This window comes from Lemur catta, chromosome 1 (genome assembly GCF_020740605.2).
Source record: "Lemur catta isolate mLemCat1 chromosome 1, mLemCat1.pri, whole genome shotgun sequence".
In the NCBI taxonomy this organism is placed as follows: domain Eukaryota; kingdom Metazoa; phylum Chordata; class Mammalia; order Primates; family Lemuridae; genus Lemur; species Lemur catta.
In genome coordinates this window covers 112710049-112731881 of record NC_059128.1, presented here as the reverse complement: position 1 = coordinate 112731881, position 21833 = coordinate 112710049, and the positions used below count along the sequence as shown (strand labels likewise).

General features: G+C 40.1%; 2 protein-coding genes across 2 annotated transcripts; both read left to right on the top strand.

The window, feature by feature from the left end:
• Nucleotides 1-3412: 3412 nt before the first annotated feature.
• LOC123635763 (olfactory receptor 7G2-like) lies at nucleotides 3413-4351 on the top strand. The gene has a single exon (XM_045548258.1). The coding sequence runs from the start codon at nucleotides 3413-3415 to the stop codon at nucleotides 4349-4351; it is 939 nt and encodes a 312-aa protein (XP_045404214.1).
• Nucleotides 4352-12872: 8521 nt separating this feature from the next.
• On the top strand, nucleotides 12873-13811 carry LOC123635755 (olfactory receptor 7G2-like). The gene has a single exon (XM_045548246.1). It carries the CDS (start codon nucleotides 12873-12875, stop codon nucleotides 13809-13811), a length of 939 nt encoding a protein of 312 aa, XP_045404202.1.
• Nucleotides 13812-21833: the final 8022 nt, after the last annotated feature.

Below are 21833 nucleotides of genomic sequence, written 5' to 3'. Positions count from 1 at the left end.
AGACGATGTGCACCATACCCATTAGGTGTGAGTTTACTCATCCCCTCCTCCCTGCTAGTGGTAACACTCAAATTTCTTTTTTTTTAAGTTTTTAATTTTTAATGATTACAGGTACATAGTAGTTGTATATATTTACAAGGGACATATGATGTTTTACAGAGGAATGGATAAAGAAATTCGGGTACATAAACACAATGGAATATTATATAGTCATAAAAAAGAATGAAATCCTGCCATTTGCAACACCATGGTTGGAACTGGAAAATATCATGTTAAGTGAAATAAAACAGGCACACAAAAACAAATCTCGCATGTTCTCACTCATAAGTGGGATCTAAATATTAAAAACTATTGATCTCACTCACATTTCTGAGTAACAAAGCTCTACCTGTGCTCTTGACTTTTTATATTTTATATCTCTATGTCTTTTTCTATTTTATGTCTTATCTATTTGAAGTGGATAGGGTTAAGATGATGAAAGATGACATTACAATACCCTCTTCTCTCTTACTGGTTTTAAAATAGCAAGACTATCGTAGGTTAAGAAAGTTCATACAGAAGTATTCAACAAGAGAGAACAATAAATTGATAAACACATGAAAATATTGAATTCTTGGAAAATAAAATTTTTTTATTTCAGCATATTATGGAGGTACAAATGTTTAGGTTATGTGTATGGCCCTTGCCCCTGCCTCCCCCCTCAACAAGTCAGATCTTCAAGCATGTGCATCCCCCAGACAGTGTGCATCACACTCTTTGTGTATGTATATACCCATCCCCTCCTCCCCCGTCCCATCTGCCCAACGCCCGATAAATGTGATTCGTATATGTGCACTTAGGTGTTGATCAGTGAAACCAATTTGATGGTGAGTACATGTGGTGCTTATTTTTCCATTCTTGGGATACTTCACCTAGTAGGATTAAATGTCTTTTTTAATCCAATAAGCCGTTTGCACTCCTGTAAATTAAGTATCAATATGGAATACCTTCTCCATGTATTACAGGATTGGGAAAATCTAACTAAATATACTGACATTATACTTATACACTAGTCCTTTGTCATGACATTGTAATTTCTCAGAATTCTATTAAAAATCAAGGTCTAGGCCAGGTGTGGTGGCTCAAGCCTGTAATCATAGCCCTCTGGGAGACAGAGGTGGGAGGATCACTTGAGGTCAGGGGCAAGAGTGAGACTCCATCTCTACAAAAAAATACAAAAATTAGCTGGGCATGGTGGTGCATGACTGTAGTCCCAGCTACTCAGGAGGCCGAGGCAGGAGGATCGCTGGAGCCCAGGAGTTTGAAGCTGCAGAGAGCTATGAGGATGCCACTGCACTCTAGCCTGGGAGACAGAGCAAGATCTTGTCTCAAAATATTAATTAATTAATTAATTAATTAATTTAAAAAATCAAGATCTATAATTTCAACCCATACTCCCTGAAAATGAAGATAACTGTATGTGGAAACTATGGTGATAAAATTTTAAAACATGATTACGATCTATGCAGATCTGTCTCAATTGATCAGAGACAGAATGGTCACAGAGAACTGGTTAGACTCTGCAGTATAAAGTATATCCAGCAAAGATTCAGGTTCAGGGAACATTTTATGACTCTTAGAGAGGAAAGCCCTCTGTGTTTGCTTCTTAAAATAATGTACCTATATTTTTAAATACATTATTTATACAAACACATATAAACTCTATGTTCAAACCAAAAATGGGTTTCAGACTATTTTGCTATCATGGATATTATACAAAGATGACTTTGTTCACCCCTAAGAAGACTGGAAGACAATTAGAGAAGAATGATATGTTCAGGTGTGCAAGGTATATGAAATGCAGGTGGGCAGACACAGATGGAGAACAGCGCATGGCGTGCACCTGGCCTCTAGGTTCAGGGAAGCAGCTATCCCACATTTCTTCCCTTTAGAGTCTTGGTCTGTAAGGATTTAATTGTCCTGGGATCACAGTGACGATAAAAATTCCTTGGCTAATGAGGAACTTTGGAAATTGAGTCTCTGGGGATGCAAAGTCGGTAATGTCTCTATGACCACCTCATTCGTCAGTTTTTCCCTAGCAAAGAAATAGCACACCTCAGGCCAGGTCTGCAACCCCATCACTTTGGGAGGCTGAGCAGCAGGATCGCTTGAACCCAGGACTTCGAGACCAGCCTGGGCAACATAGTGAGACCCCATCTCTATAAAACAAAGAAAAAAAGAAAGAGCCCACCTGAGCCTCTTCCTATAGCTGATTGCTCTTGGCTGGGATCCCAGGGTCTCACTCAGTTCCTCTGTACTTCATGAGGACATCTCTTCCATAGGATACATCTCGAGATATCAAGCATCCTTACACTGTGATGCCAACCAGGTACCTCAAGATACCCTTAGTAAATGTTCAGATATCAACTGGGTGTTATACTGCAATTTCATCCAGATGGGAAACTGTGAAAAAAGTACATATATTGAATGATCAGACCCTACTTACCCTCGGGTCTCCTGCCAAACTGTCCATCATTGTCTTCATATGTTTTCTTGTATCTTTGCACTGATACTCAAGGTACATGTCATTGACTAATCTCATATGTCTGTTTCTACCATGGCCAGGAACACTTTCGTCCTGAGTAAAAATCTGCCTCTTCTAAAGCACAATGACTATTGGGAAATTCTCTGACACGTACCAGCAGTCCTGTGGCTGTAGGTAACAATACGTTTGGTTAATGTCACCTTGTCTTCCCATTCCTGGTTCTTGATATATCTTCCTATTATCTCTGTTTCCTGGCTGTGTGGTCTCTGGGGATCCATGTAGAATTTTAAAGCTGCCTCCCTAGTCTGTTTCTCTTTATAAAATTATCAAATGTTGTAGATAATCAGAACAGCCAGGACGGTGTTATTTAGTTTTATTGTAGAGATAGAGTCTCGCTGAGAGGATTCATCACAGCTCACAGCAACCTCAGACTCCTGGGCTCAAAGCATCCTCCTGCCTCAGCTTCCTGAGTAGCTGGGACTACAAGTGCTCACCACCATGCCCAGCTAACTTTTTCATTTTTTTTAGAGATGGGGCTGGCTATGTTGTCCCGGCTGGTCTCGAACTCCTGAGCTCAAGCAATCCTCCCAGAGTGCTGGGATCACAAATGTCAGCCAGTGCACCCAGCCAAGGATCATGTAATATTAAAAATAATCACTCCTTAACCCTTTCCAGAGTTTACATTGTTGAGAGTCTGCTATTTAAGCTTCAGGTTTTGCAAAAGCAACAAAACATTATACAGAGAAAAGACTTTTGTATCCCTCTCCACTAGGTCTCCTTCACTTGCAAAGACGGTGTTTCTGTCTGCTGATGTTTCATCTGCTGCTCTGGAAAGTGCACATTTTACAGTCTCGTTCTCCCATCTTTTTCATCAGATTCAACAACAACATGGAATCCAGAAACGAAACGACTGTTTCAGAATTCCTTCTGCTGGAGCTGACACAGGATGCAGAACTGCAGCCCGTCCTCTTCAGCCTGTTCCTGTCCATGTACCTGGTCACCGTCCTCGGAAACCTGCTCATCATCTTGGCTGTCATCTCGGACTCCCACCTCCACACCCCCATGTACCTCTTCCTCTCCAATCTCTCCCTCGCTGACATCTGTTTAAGCACAGCCACCGTCCCAAAGATGCTGGCAAACATCCGAACACGGAGTCAGAGCATCACATATGCAGGCTGCCTCACCCAGACGTGCTTCCTTCTGGTATCTGCTAGTTTGGAAAGTTTCCTTCTTGCAGTAATGGCTTATGACCGCTATGTGGCCATCTGTCACCCTCTGAGGTACACAGACATCATGAATCCTAGCCTGTGTGGTGTTCTGGTTTCGCTTTCCCTGTCCATTTGCTCCGCGGATGCCCTGCTCCACAGCCTGATGCTGCTGCGGCTGTCCTTCTGCACAGACCTTGACATCTCCCTTTTCTTCTGTGAAGTCGTTGAGGTCGTCAAGCTCGCGTGCTCCGATACCCTCGTCAACAACTTTCTGATCTATTTTGCAGCTTGCACCTTAGGTGGCATTCCTCTGTCTGGCATCATTTTTTCTTACACTCAAATAGCCTCCTCCATTTTGAAAATGCCGTCGTCAGGCAGAAAGTATAAAGCCTTTTCCACCTGTGGGTCTCACCTGTCAGTTGTTTCCTTGTTCTATGGGACAGGTTTGGGGGTGTACATCAGTTCTGCAGTTTCTGACTCTTCAAGGAGGACTGCGGTGGCTTCAGTGATGTACACTGTGGTCACTCCCGTACTGAACCCCTTCATCTACAGCCTGAGGAACAAGGACATGAAGGGAGCCCTGTGCAAACTCATGGGTAGAATACCTTCTCTTCTCTGATTGTCTTGTCTGCTTCGGACGGGGTTTCAAAATGAGTCAGAGGGATCGAAATCCGAGTGCGCTAGAATGCCTGACTCTTCCATCTCTGTGTTCTTCTAAATTAGCTAGATAACAAAATGGGTAAGTAAATTTTAAACTGGAGGTTGAAACCTCATGTGCTCCCTGTACAGCTACGTGATTTTACAAAACTGGGTTTCATTATCTAAGCTCAGTTTCTTTGGTTGGAGTCCATGGACACTGAACACTAGGCAAGGGTTATAGTGATGCTGCCAGAATGGTCTCAGAAAAAAGAATAGTTGAAGAAGTTGGATAAACAAGGCTGGGATCATAGCAGAGATTCAATTCTGCCTCACCCTGCAGTTACAGCCATGTGCATTGCACCCCAGATGTAAGCTATTGTGAAATGTGGGAGATGTTCTTTCGTACCTCGAATCGGTAATTCTCAAGATCTGTCACTGGGAAACCATATGTGTGCAGGGCCACCTACCCCAGTATCCACAACACTCAGTCTCATCACCTAAAATGTTGCTATAATTAGATGATCTCAGTGGTTTGAGATGCTGGTAAGACATTTGACCTTGATCAGTGAGAAAGCCTATGTTTCTAATAAGACAAATAGACTATAATAGTTCACAAACAAAAAGGAGAATTATCTTGTATTACAAGGACATCCGAGGTAGAGAATGTAGAGGAAAATTCATTTAATCCTCCATGGGGTGGCTTTGTGCTAGGATGGCTTCCCTCATAGACTTGTATTGCTGCAGAGATGCAGGAATCCCACACCCAGACATAAGGTGCAGAGACAGAAATCTGACCATATTTCCCTTGGGTCTATTGAAGATTAACTTTGTGCAGAGTCATCCAGAACATAGCCCCTCCAAATCTTATTACTGAAAATTGGATTATATACCCTTTTCTTAATCTAATTCCTGGTGTGGGGAAAGCCTTAGCCTGAACATATGGAGTGTGCAATGCCTGTTGTGTAGTCCACCGCTGTAAGCGGTATAAACACTTAGTACAATGTCTGTAACTTAGTTAGTACTCAATAAAATTTCTCTGGTATCATTGGGTTCCATATTTTGTCTATATTCATAGTCTTGAAAACCTATAGTCTTATGTATTTTTCCTACATTCTTCAGCAACTAAATTTGTTTCCTTTTATTGTTACATTTATTAGTTGCCTTTTCTGGTCTGAGTAATGTTAAAAATATAAATACTTATGAGGTGGGCAGGGCAAAGGTTGGTAATCCTTTTCTGGCATTTTTATCTGCTTTGAAATCTTCTCACTGATTTTTTTGTAAGAATGTGTCTGGGTTTTCACTTTTTTAATTTCAAAATATTAAGGGGATACAAAAGTTTTAGGGTACATGATCGATTTTGTAATGCTTGAGTCCCAGCTGTAACTATACCCATCACCCAAATAGCGTTCCTAGTACCCATGAGGTAGGGTTTTTTCTCCTCCCCTCCTCCCCCATCTCCCCTGGTTGATTTCCAATGAGTTTTCACGTTTTTTAGTCATCTTATCTTGCTGTGTTTCTTAGTCATTTCTGGTGGAGTTCACACAGACAATCATAGTTAAATAAATTAATTGTATCATTGATGTCTTAGAGAAATGCAATTCCTCAAATAAGATTTCATTTCTTCAATCAGTTATCCTGCTAATCTTATATACTAATAACAAGGATTTCATATTTACCAAGTATAACTTCCCTGCTAAGCAATTTGTATCAAGTGTTTTCAGTCCCATAAATGTAAAGGCTTTTGAGGTGTTAGGTGGACTTTCCTCAATGCTCTTTCTTCTTCCTCTTGTTACTCCCACAGCTACCCAAGAAGCCTGGACACATGTGTGGGCAGATGTGTCTTTCTCATTCTGCAATTCAGGTTAGGACATGCTAACAAACTGTTGCTTTTTTTCTTTCTTTCTTTTTTTAGTTTTTTCAATCCCCACATATTTCATCTTTCTTCCTTTGCCTCCATTTTGCTAAAAAAGTATATGCAAGATATCACTTTAGGAGACATTGATTTAATCTCAAGCAATTTCATAAAAAGAAAGCGTCATTAAAATATTACTCATAGCGCCTTGCGGTTTTCAGAAGCATATTGCCAGGTCCTGAGTGTGAGCTCTGTTTTGATGTTGTCACTTGCTAGACTCTACCCATGACGGGGTCAGAGTGTTGAAGACCTAGAACATTGGGGAAAGTATCTGTGGCTTTACTTAGGTGGAAGTTTTCCAATGGCAAGTGGTGGAATTTTTTTGACCCTTCAGTAGCCCTAATCCCATACTACTCAGAGATTGCCTCTCCACTGTTTGCAGTGGCTCACGCCTGTAATCCCAGCACTCTGGGAGGCTAAGGCAGGAGGATCACTTGAGCTCTGGTGTTCAAGACCGGCCTGAGCAAGAGTGAGACCTTGTCTCTACTGCAAATATAAAATTTGGCCAGGTGTGGTGGTGCACGGCTATAGTCCCAGCTACTTGGGAGGCCGAGGCAGGAGGATTGCTTGACCCCAGGAGTTGGAGGCTGCAGTGAGCTGTGATGACACCACTGCACTCTACCCAGGGCGACAGAGCAAGACTCTGTCACCAAAAAAATTTTAGAAAAGGAAACAGAAGGCACATCTCATGGTGGCATACGATCAAGTGCAAAGTGTGACATCCTGACTTCAAATGCACATGAATTTTTATTTAAAAAATTAGAAAAGCCTCTCGAGTCCTCTCATCCTGCTCTAGCTATAGTCTCATTCTCTTATCCTTTTATAGCAAAACTCCTCAAAGGAGATCTCTCTACTCACTCTCTCCAATTCTTCTCCTCCCAGATATTTCAGAGGTTAATCCAGTCAGGCTTTGATCAGATTTCTCATCCAGTAATTTCACATTAGTCCTCACTAGTCAGCAGTCAGTTCTCTACTCCTGAACTCAGTTTGCTGACTTCTGCTGCTCTATGATGTGCAGAATATTACAAATCCATCCCAATCCAAGAGTCAGCTTGGCTAAATTCTTCCTAGGAGGCTTTTCTCAAATTTTCAGGTGTTCTAAGTCCCCAGTCATGAGTTTAGGCAGTGTTCAACACTTGAGTTGGCCCATATTTCTCAAATAACAAGTTCTACCTCTGCTCTTGGCAACGAGTCACCTCCTGTAACATTTAGTTCTCACTACCTAGAAAGAGTAAGTGCTTTCTTGCTTATGGACATAAATTTATAGACCCCTGGGCTTCTGCCCACTCATCAAGTTATGTTTGAGTTCTATTTTATTTGTTTTTGGTGGCTAGAACATTTTATCTTATTTTTATACATTACTATTCTCTTTGTGGTATACATAAACTTTTACCTTGTTTTATAAGTCCATTGATTTCTTTGTATACATTATTATTCATTTTTTCAAAATGAAGGGGTGAAGATGGTGAAGAAAGTCATTAGAATTCCATCTTGTCATGTTTCAAATAATATATCTTAAAAATTAGAAACTCAGAGTTAACAGGTTATAAAATAAATTGATACACATGATAATAGTAAAGTCCTTAAATATAAAAAGTTTCAAAATAAATATTATCATGGAGTACCTTCTCTACCTATTAAGAGATGGTTGAAGTCTAGCCAAATCTAAATATTTGCAAATTATACATTCAACAAAGGACTAACATCCAGAATCTATGAAGACCTCAAACAAATCAGAAAGAAAAAAACAAACAACCCCAATCAGAAAGTGAACAAAAGACATGAACAGAAGTTTTTCAAAAGAAGATAGATAAATCACCAATAAACATTTTAAAAAATGCTCAAAATCACAAATCATCAGGGATATACAAATTATTAATAAAACCACCATGGGCTGCCACCTCACCCCTGTCATAATGACCACTATTAAAATATCAAAAAACAGTAGATGTTGGCATGGATGCAGAGAGAAAGGAATGCTTATACACTGTTGGTGGGACTGCAAATTAGTACAAACTCCGTGGAAAACAGTATGGAGATTCCTTGAAAAAATAAATGCAGGCTTGCTGTTCAATCCAGCAATCCTGTTAGTGGGTATCTCTCTAAAGGAAAAGAAGTCATTTTATGAAAAAGACACCTGTACTCCAATGTTTATCGCAGCACAATTCACAAGTGAAAAGATGTGATTCAACCTAAGTGCCCATCAGTTCCTGAATGGATAAAGAAAATGTGGTATATATATACCATGGAGTACTACTCAGCCATAAAAGGAATGAAATAATGTCATTGGCAGCAACTTGGATGTATCTGGAGACCATTATCCTAAGGGAAGTATCTCAGGAATGGAAAACCAAACACTGTATGTTCTCACTAATAAGTGGGAGCTAAACACATGGGCACAGAGAGATATAAAGAATATTGGAAACCAAGAAGGGGGAAGGGTGAGAGAGGGGTGAGAGATAAAAGCTTACCTATTAGGTACAATGAACACTATTCTGGCGACAGGAACACTAAAAGCCCTGAGTTAAGCAGCATACAAGGTATCCATGTAACAAAAACCTTTGTATCCCCTTAATATTTTGAAATATAAACAAATAAAAATAAATCTATCCAAATATACTGAGAGAATGAACATATTTCTATACTACTGCCTTTCAATGATTTTGTAATTGAATTATGCCCAACTAAAAAGGAAGAACCGTAATTTCAACTCAAGTCTCCTAATGTGAAGAAAAATGTACATTGAAACCATTGTGACAAAACCTGGAAAAGTATTTACTAAACTCTAAACAGGGAATAATGGTCCTGTCTATATTTTTGGCAGTCAGTATTGATCAAAGAGAATATATTATAATATATTGGAGAATATATTATGTTTTACCCTGTAAAGTATAAAGAACAAAATTTATAGTTCAGCAAATATTCAATGACTCTTAAGAAGAGATACCCTAATGTTTGCAATTTTACAATATCTTAGCTAATGTTCGTAATTACAGTTGACCCTTTGACAATGCAGGGCTTAGGGGCACCAATCCCCTGCACAGTTGAAAATCTGTGTTTAATTTTGGCTACCCCAAAACTTAACTACTAATAGCCTACTGTTGACTAGAAGCCTTACCAATAACATCAAAAGTCAATTAACACATATTTTTTTCCACTCATTCTTCCAATGAAACACATATTTTGTATGTTATATGTACTACATACCATATTCATACAATAAAGTAAGCTAAAGAAAACGTTATTAGAAAAATCATAAGAAAGCAAAAATGTATTTACTCTTAATGAAAATATATTTCGTTAAGTGGAAGTGAACCATCATAAAGGTCTTCATCCTCATCATCTTTGCATTGAGTAGGAAGAGGAGGGTTGGACTTGCTGTCTCAGGAGCGGCAGACAGAGAGGAGGGGGAAGTGGAGGTGGGAAAGACAGGCACACTCAGTATGACTTTTACTGAAAAACAAATCCACATATAAGTGGATCCACACAGTGCAAACTGGTGTTGTTTGGTGTTGGTCAACTGTATGTTATTTGGACTCATCATACATGTACTCACAAATAGATAGATAGATAGATATATAGATAGATATTTTCAGACTGAAAATGGGAACCAGGCATCCTGATATCATCAGACAGAAATGCCTTTGTGTGTAACTAAAAGGGACACTGGTATTTATTAGGGAAGTAGTAGGTGTGCAAGATCCATGGAGCAGAGGTGAGCGGTAGCAATGAAAAGAATCGGATGGTGCACACCCTGTCTCTACCATCCTGGATTCCTCACTTCTATGGTCTTGGTCTTTAAGGATACGCACTCTGGGGATCAGAATGATGGTAAAATAGCTGCTGTAATGAGGACCTTTGGATATTGAGCCCGCAGGGATATAGAGACTGCTGTGAGTGAGCCTGTGACCCCCTCCCTTAACAGCACCTGCCTAGTCAGGGAGCCACACCAGAGCCACCTTCCAGAGATAATGCTTCATGACCAAGAGCACCCTGTTGACTCATTCAGTCTGTCCGCACTTCCCGAGGCTAGATCATTCGTCTCCAATATCCAGGTGAGATGTTGAGCATCATTCCTTTTAAGCCACCTAGCTAACCTAAAGTCCTTTAGCTAATGCTTTGGAAATCAGGGCACAAATTTTACTAGAATTTAATTCTGGGGCAGTAGTGAAGAGAGTACATGCATAGGATGATTAGAAACAAGACTCCCATGAGCCTCCTGTCTATCTTTTTTATTCTCCCTTTCTTTTGTCTTTTTCTTTGTTTAGAGACAGAGTCTCACTCTGTCACCAGGCTAAAGTGCAGTGGCATGATCATAGCACACTACAGCCTCCAACTCCTGGGCTCAACTGATTCTCTCACCTTAGCCTTCCAATTGGCTGGGAATAAGGCACACACCACCACACTCAGACACTTTGTAAATTTTTTTTGTAGAGGTGCAGTCTCACTATGTTGTCTAGGCTGGTCTTGAACTCCTGGCCTCAAGCCATCCTCCTGCCTCAGCCTCCAAAAGTCCTGTGAGTCCAGGGTCCCATGAATATCAATATCATCAATGTTTCTTTCCTTATTTTTCTACATGATCAAGATTCCCAGGAGGAGTTTTAGTAAATAAACTCTTCCCTGATATTTGCATTTATCCTGTTAGGAATATGGTCTCTTTCCTCAACTGACCCAAGGTATCATTTCCTTCTCAGGAGTAAAGAGTGCCACGTGCAATTATTCATGACAGGAAAATAAAAAGACACAAAAGCGTGCAGGCCTGATGTGCCAAGCACCTTGTTGGTTGCTTTGGTTTTATTCATTTCTCATCATGAAATGTCCCTGAAGGTTTTTTTCTCCACCTTCATTATAAGTATAATTGATGATTAAAAAGTGTCTATATTTAAGGTATAGAACGTGATGGTTTGATATATGTGTACATTGTAAAATGATTATCACAATCAGACTAATGAATACATCCATCATGAAGTTTCTTTTATACAAATAGGACACCCAGGCTTTTCATACAGTTGATTTTTTTCCCCACTCACAAAGCAAGTGCTGGATCTTGGATTAAATTCACAGTGTGTGAGTCTAATATTACACCAGACCATAAAAGCCGTCAGAGCTACTTCTGATCCCCCCGGAGAGGGAGACCAATGCTGTGCAGAAACACTTCTGCTGGGGTGCCTGATTATCTTATAAGTAACTTATAAGTCCGTGTTATCAGTCTCTATCTTCTGAAGACCAACAAATTGGTTTTATTTTCATGTGCTTTCTTAGGAGTTGCTGTAGTTCATTCTTTCTCTCACTTAACTGCTTTCTAAAAAGAGGATATAGCACCCATCAACTTAAAGGAAAAAATTCCTTGGGATGAGACAGAGAATCTCATAGATACAGTTCCCCATCTTCTGTTAGAATTAATTGCTAAAAAGTCAGGTGCAGTGGCTCACACCTGTATTCCCAGCACTTTGGGAAGTGGAGGCGGAGGCTTGCTTGAGGCCAGGCACTTGAGACCAGCCTGGGCAACATAGTGAAACCCTGATTCTACAAAAAATAAAAATAAAAAAAAAATAAGCTGGGTGTGGTGGTGCACATTTGTGGTCCCAGCTACCTGGGAGGCTGAGGTAGAAGGATCATTTGAGCCCAGGGTTCAAGGCTGCAGAGAGCTATGATCTTGCCACTGCACTCTAGCCTGGGTGACAAAGGGAAACCTTTCTTTAAAAAAAAATTAAAAATTAAAAAAATTAATTGCTAAAGGAGATGACTTGAATTTCCATGAAAGAGTCTTATGAACTTCAAGTTTAAAGGCCACATGTTTTAATCTTTGCTCAGGTCCTCCTGGAAGGCTACCATCCACCTGCTACAACTAATTTCATGGGTAGATAGGTGAGCATGCCTTCAAGGTAAGGGAAAGACTTGGAGCTTTGCTCAGGAAGAAAATATTGAAATCACAAAAGTAAATTATGAGATCTGAGTGATCATTAGAAATACTAATTCTGTACTCTTCAGAGAGGCATTAACAGTGATTGGTCAAGAGGGTTGACTCAGTAGTTCAATGACTGGAGCTCAAACTCACTCTCTGCCAATCTGTGTATTTCACATCCATGATGTAACTTCACCTTACCTAAATGATAAAAGGTAAAGGGTAAAGGCTAGGGGTGATGGTACACACCTGTCATTTGACAAGGCCTCCGGATGGTTCTGAGACAGTTCAAAGTTTCGGAACCGTTGCTCTAGAATACCGATCTCATAACTTCATTCTCATCCTTGTGTTTGTTTGAGGGCATAGGATAATTCTGATTGACAAGTCGCGTCTTAGACTTTGTTTCATCCTCAGCACTTAAAACAATGCATGAAACATACTTAGAGTTTAATAAAATCTTCTTTCAATAAAGGAAATGGAGGAAAGAGCAGAATGCATCAAAAAAAAAAAATCTAAAGAGCTTGCAAAAGCACAGACCGATGGTTCTCATCCCCCGTGTGTATCCACAAGAAGTCTGGAGTTGGGAACTAAAATTTGCATTTCTAACATGTTTCCAAGTGATGCTGCTGGTTCATACATTTTATTGTGTTTCACTTTATCTTTTTTGTCAGATTCATCAACAACATGGAACCCAGAAACCTAATAGCTGTTTCAGAATTCTTTCTCCTGGGACTGACAGAGGATCCAGAACTGCAACCCCTTTTCTTCAGCCTGTTCCTGTCCATGTACCTGGTCACGGTGCTCGGAAACCTGCTCATCATGCTGGCTGTCAGCTCTGACTCCCACCTCCACACCCCCATGTACTTCTTCCTCTCCAACCTGTCCTTGGCTGACATTGGTTTAAGCACAACCACTATCCCAAAGATGCTGGTGAACATCCAAGCTCGGGACCAGAGCATCACTTATGTGGGCTGCATCACCCAGGTCTGCTTCGTCTTGGTTTTTGCTGGCTTGGAAAATTGTCTCCTGGGAGCAATGGCCTATGATCGCTATGTGGCCATTTGTCACCCCCTAAGGTACACAGTCATCATGAATGCCCGCCTCTGTGGCCTGATGATTCTACTCTCTCTGTGTCTCAGTGTCGTGGATGCCCTGCTGCTCAGTGTCATGGTCTTGCGGCTGTCCTTCTGCACGCACCTGGAGATACCCCTCTTCTTCTGTGAACTTGCCCAGGTCCTCAGGCTTGCGTGTTCTGATACCCTCATCAATAACATCCTGATATATTTTGCATTTTGTGTATTTGGAGGTGTTCCTCTGTCTGGGATCATTTTCTCTTATACTCAAATAGTCTCCTCTGTTTTGAGAATGGCATCAGCAAGTGGAAAGTATAAAGCTTTCTCCACCTGTGGGTCTCACCTCTCTGTGGTGTTCTTGTTCTATGGGACAAGTTTGGGGGTGTACATCAGTTCTGCTGTTAGTGACTCACCCAGGAAGACTTCAGTGGCTTCAGTGATGTATTCTGTGGTCCCTCAAATGGTAAACCCCTTTATCTACAGTCTGAGGAACAAAGACATGAAGGAAACCTTGAGGAAACTTATGGGGAGGATACCTTTTCTTCTGTGATGTGACATTTGTTTTGGACTTGGGTATCTAGAGCAAGTCAAAGTGACAGAACACCCAGTGAGCCAGAATGTATGAACCTTCCATTGCCAAGTTCTTGTACAATGTCTAGATGGCATAAGGACTAAGTACGTTTCTACGTTGGCTGGAAATCTGACTTTGCTTTTTTGTCTGTGTCAGGTTTCAGTCTGCAACTGTTGGTTCTTCACGTGTCTGCAGCTGAAGAATGACCAGACATGCCACAGTTAGGTAAGCACAAAAATGAGGTTTATTAAGGAGAGAAAGATAGGATTCTAGGGCAAGAGTAAGATATAAGTTTACAGAGCATGGTACCTACGCCATGGATGAGGACCGGACCCACTGTCACAGCTGGGCAGGCAACAGGAAGGGCAAAGAAAAAGACATTGGCTATGGTCTGCATCTTGTTTTATAATGCCTGGATAAGGACCTCCCTCGTGGTTCAGAGGTCACCATGGAACCACTTTGATTGGAGAGTTGGGAGTCACAGGACCTGAGCCTTAACTACACGTGTGGGTTCTAGGTCACTTTCCAGACTTTATGGTACCCATGTGGCTTGGCCCATGGGCTAACGAGTCCTCTGCAATCTTTTGCAGCTGGCGCGCCAAGTTCTGATCCACAGATCCACAGGATATTCCCTCCTCCCCTAAGCACAGAGAATCAGCCTTGGGCAGGACCCAGATGGGGGCAGCAGCACCCACTTTTGTCCCTAGGAGACCCGGAATCCCTCGCTATCTACCTAACATCTAGATCTGTGATGATGAACAAATGATTTCAATTCTCTAGACTTAATTTCTTTCTCGGGGTCATAGAATCAGAGTCCGAGCCTGATTGATTTTTTTTTATAGGTCAGTCTCAGAAAAAGAAAAGTTGTAGAGGGTGGGTAGCTCAGGAAAAAGATCTAAGTGAGCCTGTTGTATCTTCCACCTTATTGTATAATTAGCGTCATGTCAATTGCACACCAGCTGTAGGTCTGCAGTGGAGCCAAGGAGCTGAGATTTTATGCCCAATTTAGCAATTAGCAGGGCCAATCACTGGAAAACCATATTCTTCTGAGACAACATTAGCATCTGCCATACTCAGTTTTATCATCTAAAAATTAGCACAATTGGATTAGCTCAGTGGTTTGAGATGATTGTAAGATATCTGAGCGTTGTCGGTTTGAAAATCCATCAGTTTAAGATTTCAATTTTAAAAAAGGAACCCTAAGTCTTTTTTTGTTGTTGTCATTTTATTTTGTTTTAACTCCTCTGACTGTCACTCCCAAGGAAGTTTCACTCTTAATGTACTCAAACAATAAAGAGAGTTACCTTTCATTACAAGGACTCTAAAGGTAGGAAATGAACCAGAATAGGGAGGAGGGCTTTATTCAGTCCCCATTTGGTGGTGTCACCATACTACTGATTTTTTTCAGGGTCACTGGGTGCTTGCAGCAGATGCAAGTGTCATATCCAGAGGTGATTCCCAGACACCAAAAACTGAGTGCCCTTCCCTGTTTCAGCTGATAATAGTTTTTTCTAGAGAGTCAACCAGAAGACACCTGAGTTGAATGTCAGCCCTTGACACTATATATCCACATCCTAATGCTTTCACTTGTGAATATTAACTTATTTGACAAAAGGGCGAATGTTACTTCTTTGGGAAAAGGGTCGTTGCATAGGAGTCCTGGATTACCTAGGTGGTCCCTGAAAGGATGGTGGGTGTCCTGAGCGGAAATAAATCAGCTCTCTCCCTCCCTCTCCACCTAGCTAACAGGTGCCCTGCTGAGCTCTGAACATCTCAAAGGAGCCCAGCAGATAAAAAAAGGAAATGTAAATTTTTTACAATTGCTAAACCCATTGCCTAAAACTTCCTGTTAGTGTCTGTTTCTATAGCCTGGAGGAGTTCCTGAGAAGCTCCTGGATGACAACATGGGGGACAATCTCCAGACACCAAACCCAGCCCAAAATCATATCTTCAGGGCAAGGTCACTTTATCCCTAAAGCAAAGGGAACAAGATGCAGCAGTTTCACACAGCAGATTCCGTTGTTATCTGCTTGCAGTTAAGAAGAAGAGAAGGAGCAGATACAGTAATTTACAACAATTAACTATTTTTCTCTTCATCCCTGTAAGAGCAGCAAGCCACTCACCTGGCCTCACTGCTGGCATCCCCCTTCTCTTTCCTTGGGATGCCGTGCCCTCTCTCTGCTCTCCTCTGCCCCCCAATAAAGTGGCATAAATAAATATATATAATTTAAAAATAAAATACAGGTTCTATAGTTTTGCCTTTTATGTTTGAGGCATGAAACCGTTGGAGTTTGTTTTGTTTTGCCTTTGATGTGAGACAGGAATGTAAATTCATTTGATGGTCTGGCCCTTTTATTAAACAGTTCTAGCATTGGCTGTAATGCCCATTCAACAATAAATAAACTGTTTATGTGTGGATATTTTTTGGACTCTCTTTTCTGAACAATAGTGCAGTGGAATCTATCCCTGCACTAATATCACACGTCTTAATAATTGTAGCACACCAGTCAGTGAGTTGTGGTAACAAACAAACCCCAAACTTGTTTTAGTTAGAAGCACAAGGGTCCATTTATTACGGAATACTGACTATATTATCACTTTTTTTAAATTTCAGGATACTATAAGGATACAAATGTTTTGGTTACATTTTATGTCTTTGCCTCACCCAAGCGAGGTTTAGAGGCTTGCTCTTCCCCTCTACAAAGCACACTGTGTCCATTAGTTGTGAGTTTACCCCACCCCTCACCCACCTAATCCCTGGAGAATATTACTACCGTGTGAGCACCATAGTGTTGATCAGTTAGTGCCAATTTGATGGCGAGTACATGTGTAGGCTATTCCTCCGATCTTGTGATACCTCACTGCGGATAATGGGCTCAAGCTCAACCCAGGAAAATATAAGAGGTGCTAGATCATTGTCATTTGTTATAATTGAGTAATATTCCATTGTATACATATACCAAATTTTAGTAATCCACTCATGGATTAACGGGCACTTGGGTTGTTTCTGCATCCTTGCAATAGTGAATTGTGTTGCCACAAACATTCAGGTGCAGATGTCTTTATTACAGAATGTCTTTTGCTCTTTGGGGTAGATGCCTAGCAGTGCTATTGCTGGATCAAATGGTATTTTTATTATTATCACTTTTATTCATGCAGGAATATATACACACACACACACACACACACACTTATAAATTAATTTTATTGTAAGCTGAAATGTAGTGTAAGTCTTACTGCTATTGCTTGCTAGGATAGGGTGCCTTTAAAGGTACCTAGAAAAAGAGGTGTAGGGTCTAGTATGGAGGAAAGGTGTGTCCAGAGGTGAAGGCATACGTGATGGATGTGTATAAAAAGAGATGAGAAAAGAGGATGGCAGGCTCCTAGTATTTCAGAGTGAGGGAATGAGCCAGCACCAAGTTGCTAAAGGTAAGGAACTTAGGAAATTCAAGTCCGTTTCCTCTGGCCCGGCACTGTGGCTCACGCCTATAACCCTAGCACTCTGGGAGGTTGAGGCAAGAGGATCCCTTGAGGTCAGGACCTCGAGACCAACCTGAGCAAGAGCAAGACCCCGTCTCTACTAAAAATAAACAGAAATTAGTCAGACAACTAAAAATAGAAAAAATTAGCTGGGTGTGGTGGTGAATGCCTGTAGTCGCAGCTACTTGGGAGGCTGAGGCAGGAGGATCACTTTAGCCCAGGAGTTTAAGGTTGTTGTGAGCTAGGCTGATGCCACAGCACTCTAGCCCAGGCAACAGAGCAAGACTGTGTCTCAAAAACAAACAAACAAACAAACAAACAAACAAACTCAATAATAAAAATCACCCAAAAAACTGGCAAATATTTGAACAGATACTTCACCAAAGAAGACATACATGGCAAATGAACACATGAAAATATGCTCAACCCCGCTAGTCTCTAGGGAAACACAAATTAAAACCACAAGGAATATGACTATGCACTTTTAGACAGGCTATAATTAAAAAGACTAACAACACCAAATGTTATCAAGGATGCCGAGGAACCCGGATTCTCATACAGTGCTGGTGAGGATACTTAATGACACAGCCGTGTTAGAAAACACTTTGGCCATTTCTGAATCAGTTAATCTTACACTGACCTTATGATCCAACCATTTCACTCCTCAGTATTCACCCAAGAGAAATGAGAATGTATATCTCTACAAAAGATTTGTTCACAAATGTTCATAGCCATTTTATTTATAGTAGTCCAAAACTGAAAATTGTCTATCAACAGGTGAATGAATGTACAAACCATAGAACAGCCAAGTAATGGAATATTACTCAATAATAAAAAGTAATAAACTTATTGATACAACAAAACGGATGAATCTCAAAACAAGTATGCTCAGTGAAAGAACATAGGCAAAAAAGAGTTCTACAAAGAGACAAGAAATTTTTTGCAGGTGATGATATACCCATTATGAATTTTGATGATTTCTGAGAGAGAGAGGTATCAAAATATATAAAATTGTACAGTTTAAATATATGCAACTTACTGTATATCAGTTAGATCGCAATACAGCTGTTAACAACAGCAACAAAAATGCCATTCTGCATTTGATTTCACAATATATTAGTAACTGTTGAATATAATATGCACAAGCATAATTAACGTATCACAAGCAATCCATAGAATTAGCCCTTAGTGTTTACATTTTTAGCATACATTCATTATATTGTCACTTGTATTTGTAGAGTTTATATATGTATATATATGCACCTATATTTAAATAAACATACTTATGAGCTTAAATGTGGTGTCAGTCTTCCTGATATTATTGTTAGGATACAGCTGCCTTTAAATATACCAAAAAGAAAGAGTAGAATACAATGACAGAAGGAAGGTGTGCTGAGATGTACAAAGTACTTGAAACGGGTATAAGCCAAGGATCATTTGGGGAAGAAAATAACATCCACTTGGCCTCTTAGGGTGAGAGTTACAGCCAAAGCAAACTTCTTCATCTCCCAGGCTTGCTCCTTTAGGATTTGTGCTGCCCTGTAATCACATGAGAGTCAAAGCGTTCGACTAATGAGGAACTTTGGATATTGAAGTCCCAAGGGCCACAGAGACCGCAAATAGTCTGCCTGTGACCACCCGCTCAACATCGGTGTCCACACCTGAGCCTAGACCCAAGGACCCTCATTTCTGCACAGGAGCCAGGAGCTTCACTGTCCTCCTGGGCTCCCCGAGTGCAGAGCTTCCCTCACTCTCCTTCACACCCAGGGAAGAACTGGATGTCATTCCTTGGTGTTGACACCCAGGTAATCTGAAGTCTCCTAGTTTATGTTTTGCAAATAGTGGTGAGGTGAGGCCATGCCGAAGACAGACAAAACTAGGTCACCTGTGAGGTATCTGCCTAATTGTCCAACATCATCTTCTCATGGTTTCATTTGCACCAAAACCTAAGCAGCTCTCATTCTGCTAATCTCCTGCTCTGATCCTAAAGTCCAGGGACCTTTTCTAACCTCAAAAGCAATCAAATCTTGCTCAAATTTGAAGGAATGTTCTAGAATTCTCTAACATTTTCTTTAATTTATTTGGCAAGGGGCAGATGTATATGGCCAGCTTCTTTTTACTTGTCCGTATCTGCCTCGTACTACCCCTTATTTTTGAGAGAGAGAGGAGGTTGGGAACCAGGTAGATCCCAAGACTACACTCCATTCTACTTTTTTTTCTTTATTAATTTATGAAATATTTAAAATTTCAAAAGGCAGATCAGCACAAATAGAACAGCTAAGCATGTCTCCATGCTTCCAGAATTAGCAAATGTTGATATTATGCCTACAGAGTTCTTTCCTTAAAGTAAAAAAAAAGCGTGTGTAAATATAGCATACACTTTGTGTTTCCTTCCTTTCTCTTTCCTTTCACAGGGGAAGAGTTTTTAATTTGATTGTTCTCCGTGTGTTGTTTTAAATCATTAATGGTGGCGGGAGAAGAGGATGGGTGTATACATATATAAAGAGTACAATGCACACCGTCTAGCGGATGGACATGCTTGAAGCTCTGATTTGGGGGTGGGGGGGAAGGGGGTGAGGACAATATAAGTAATCTAAACTTTTGTACCCCCATAATATGCTTAAATAAAAAAAGTAAAAATAAATTGTTTCATACACGACACATTTACATGTATGTATGTCTGCATGACAAAAATGCTTCTCAGTTGGAGAAAAGATAGTGATATAATAAGATATTGGAATGAGGTAAGGCAGTTAAAGTTAATGAAGCAAAGAAACATGTACCAAGACCGAAAAGTGTTTAAACCTATTTTTTAAAACCAGCTAGAAAACAGTACACAAAGTTTTAACTTGCAAAACAAGAATATGGTTTATAGATAAATGCGTACTCAATGTATTGAAATCACAAGGAAATAATGCCTGCCAATGGCAGTTTAGTAGTTCTCTCGGGGAGGGGAAAACATACAATTCTTGTATGATTGAGGATATGGAAAAATAAATATGTATTATTTTATTTCTTTAACAGCATCTAACACAAATATGGCAATATGTTTTAATCTAATAGTGAGTGATGGATACCCAGGTCTTTAATGTCTTCACCATAATGTTTAAAAACTCGAAATGTTTTATAAGAAATTAAAACTTTATTATCTGTGGTATTTTAAAATTTATTTAAACTTTGTCATTTCTATGATGTCTTCTTAGGCAAATTATTTTTTTAAGTTTGTTTTTTCTTGTTATTTTTAATTGACATGTAATAACTGTATGTATTTGTGGGGTACAGAATGATATTTTGATACATGAATACAATGTGTAATCATCAAATCAGGGTAATTAGCATAATAATCACTTCAAACATTTCTCATTTCTTTATCTTAGAAACATTCAAAATTCTCTCTTCTAGCTATTTGGAAATATACAATAAATTATCTTTAACTATAGTCTCCCTGAAGTGTTATAGGATACTAGGACTTATTCCTCCTATCCAGCTATAAATTATGGCAAATTACTTTTCTCTTTTAGGTTTTCATTATTTGTGTAGCTCTATCTAGGTCTAATTTATTTATTTTAGTGGCTGGACATTTTATCACATGTCCATGAGAAACAAACATGAATGTCACTGATGTTCATTGGGGAGTTCGCTCTTCCTGCTTCACTGTGCGTGCAAGGCTCTCTGTGAGAGTTTCAGTCCATCAGTTCTTTCCTGAAATGTGCAGTTATTGAACTAAGGATGTTCTTTCTTTTATACATCTTGCCCTTCTTTAAGGCCGTCACTTCCCTTCTACAATGTAATGAACATGCCAGGTAGCTCATTCATGTCCATGGCAGAACCAAGTCACAACAGAATATGTTAAGGGTCCCTCATATAACAAGCATTGTGCTTAATGATTTTGTCTTCTCATTACCCGCTCTCGTAACATTCCCATAAGGTTTTATGATGCTTCCCCATTCTACAAATAAGGAAACTGAGACTTCTTGTAGAGTTGAAAAAAAAAACCCACATTTTCTTATTTACAAAGTAAGCACTGGAGCTGGAATTAAACTCAGGCATGTGCGTCTGGCTCGAAATCTTGATTGACGCTGTTACTGCTGATTCAGACTTTTTCTTTTTCTTTTTTTAATTTCAAAGGATTACAGGGGTACAACTCTTTCCCGTTACATAGATCACTTTGTATAATGCTTGAGTCACGCTTATAAGTGTACCCGTCACCCAGATAGTGTTCACTGTACCCGTTTGGTAGGTTCTCTCCCATCCCGTCCTCCCCGCTGCCCCCTGCTCCATTTGCGTTGAGTTTTACTTCCCTCTGTGCATAGGTAGGCTCTTCATTTGGTTTTTCTGCCTGTTTGAGGCTTTGGAGAATTCTCAAGGAAAAAGCTATATATTGTTTCCTATTTTATTCCTATTAGTTGATACAATGTGGGAAAAGAGCAGACATTCGATAGACAAAATTTGGGTAATGGAGTAGTGTATGAAAGTAGACAGAAAGAAAAGTGGTTGAGGAAGGAACAGAGAGGGACAGAG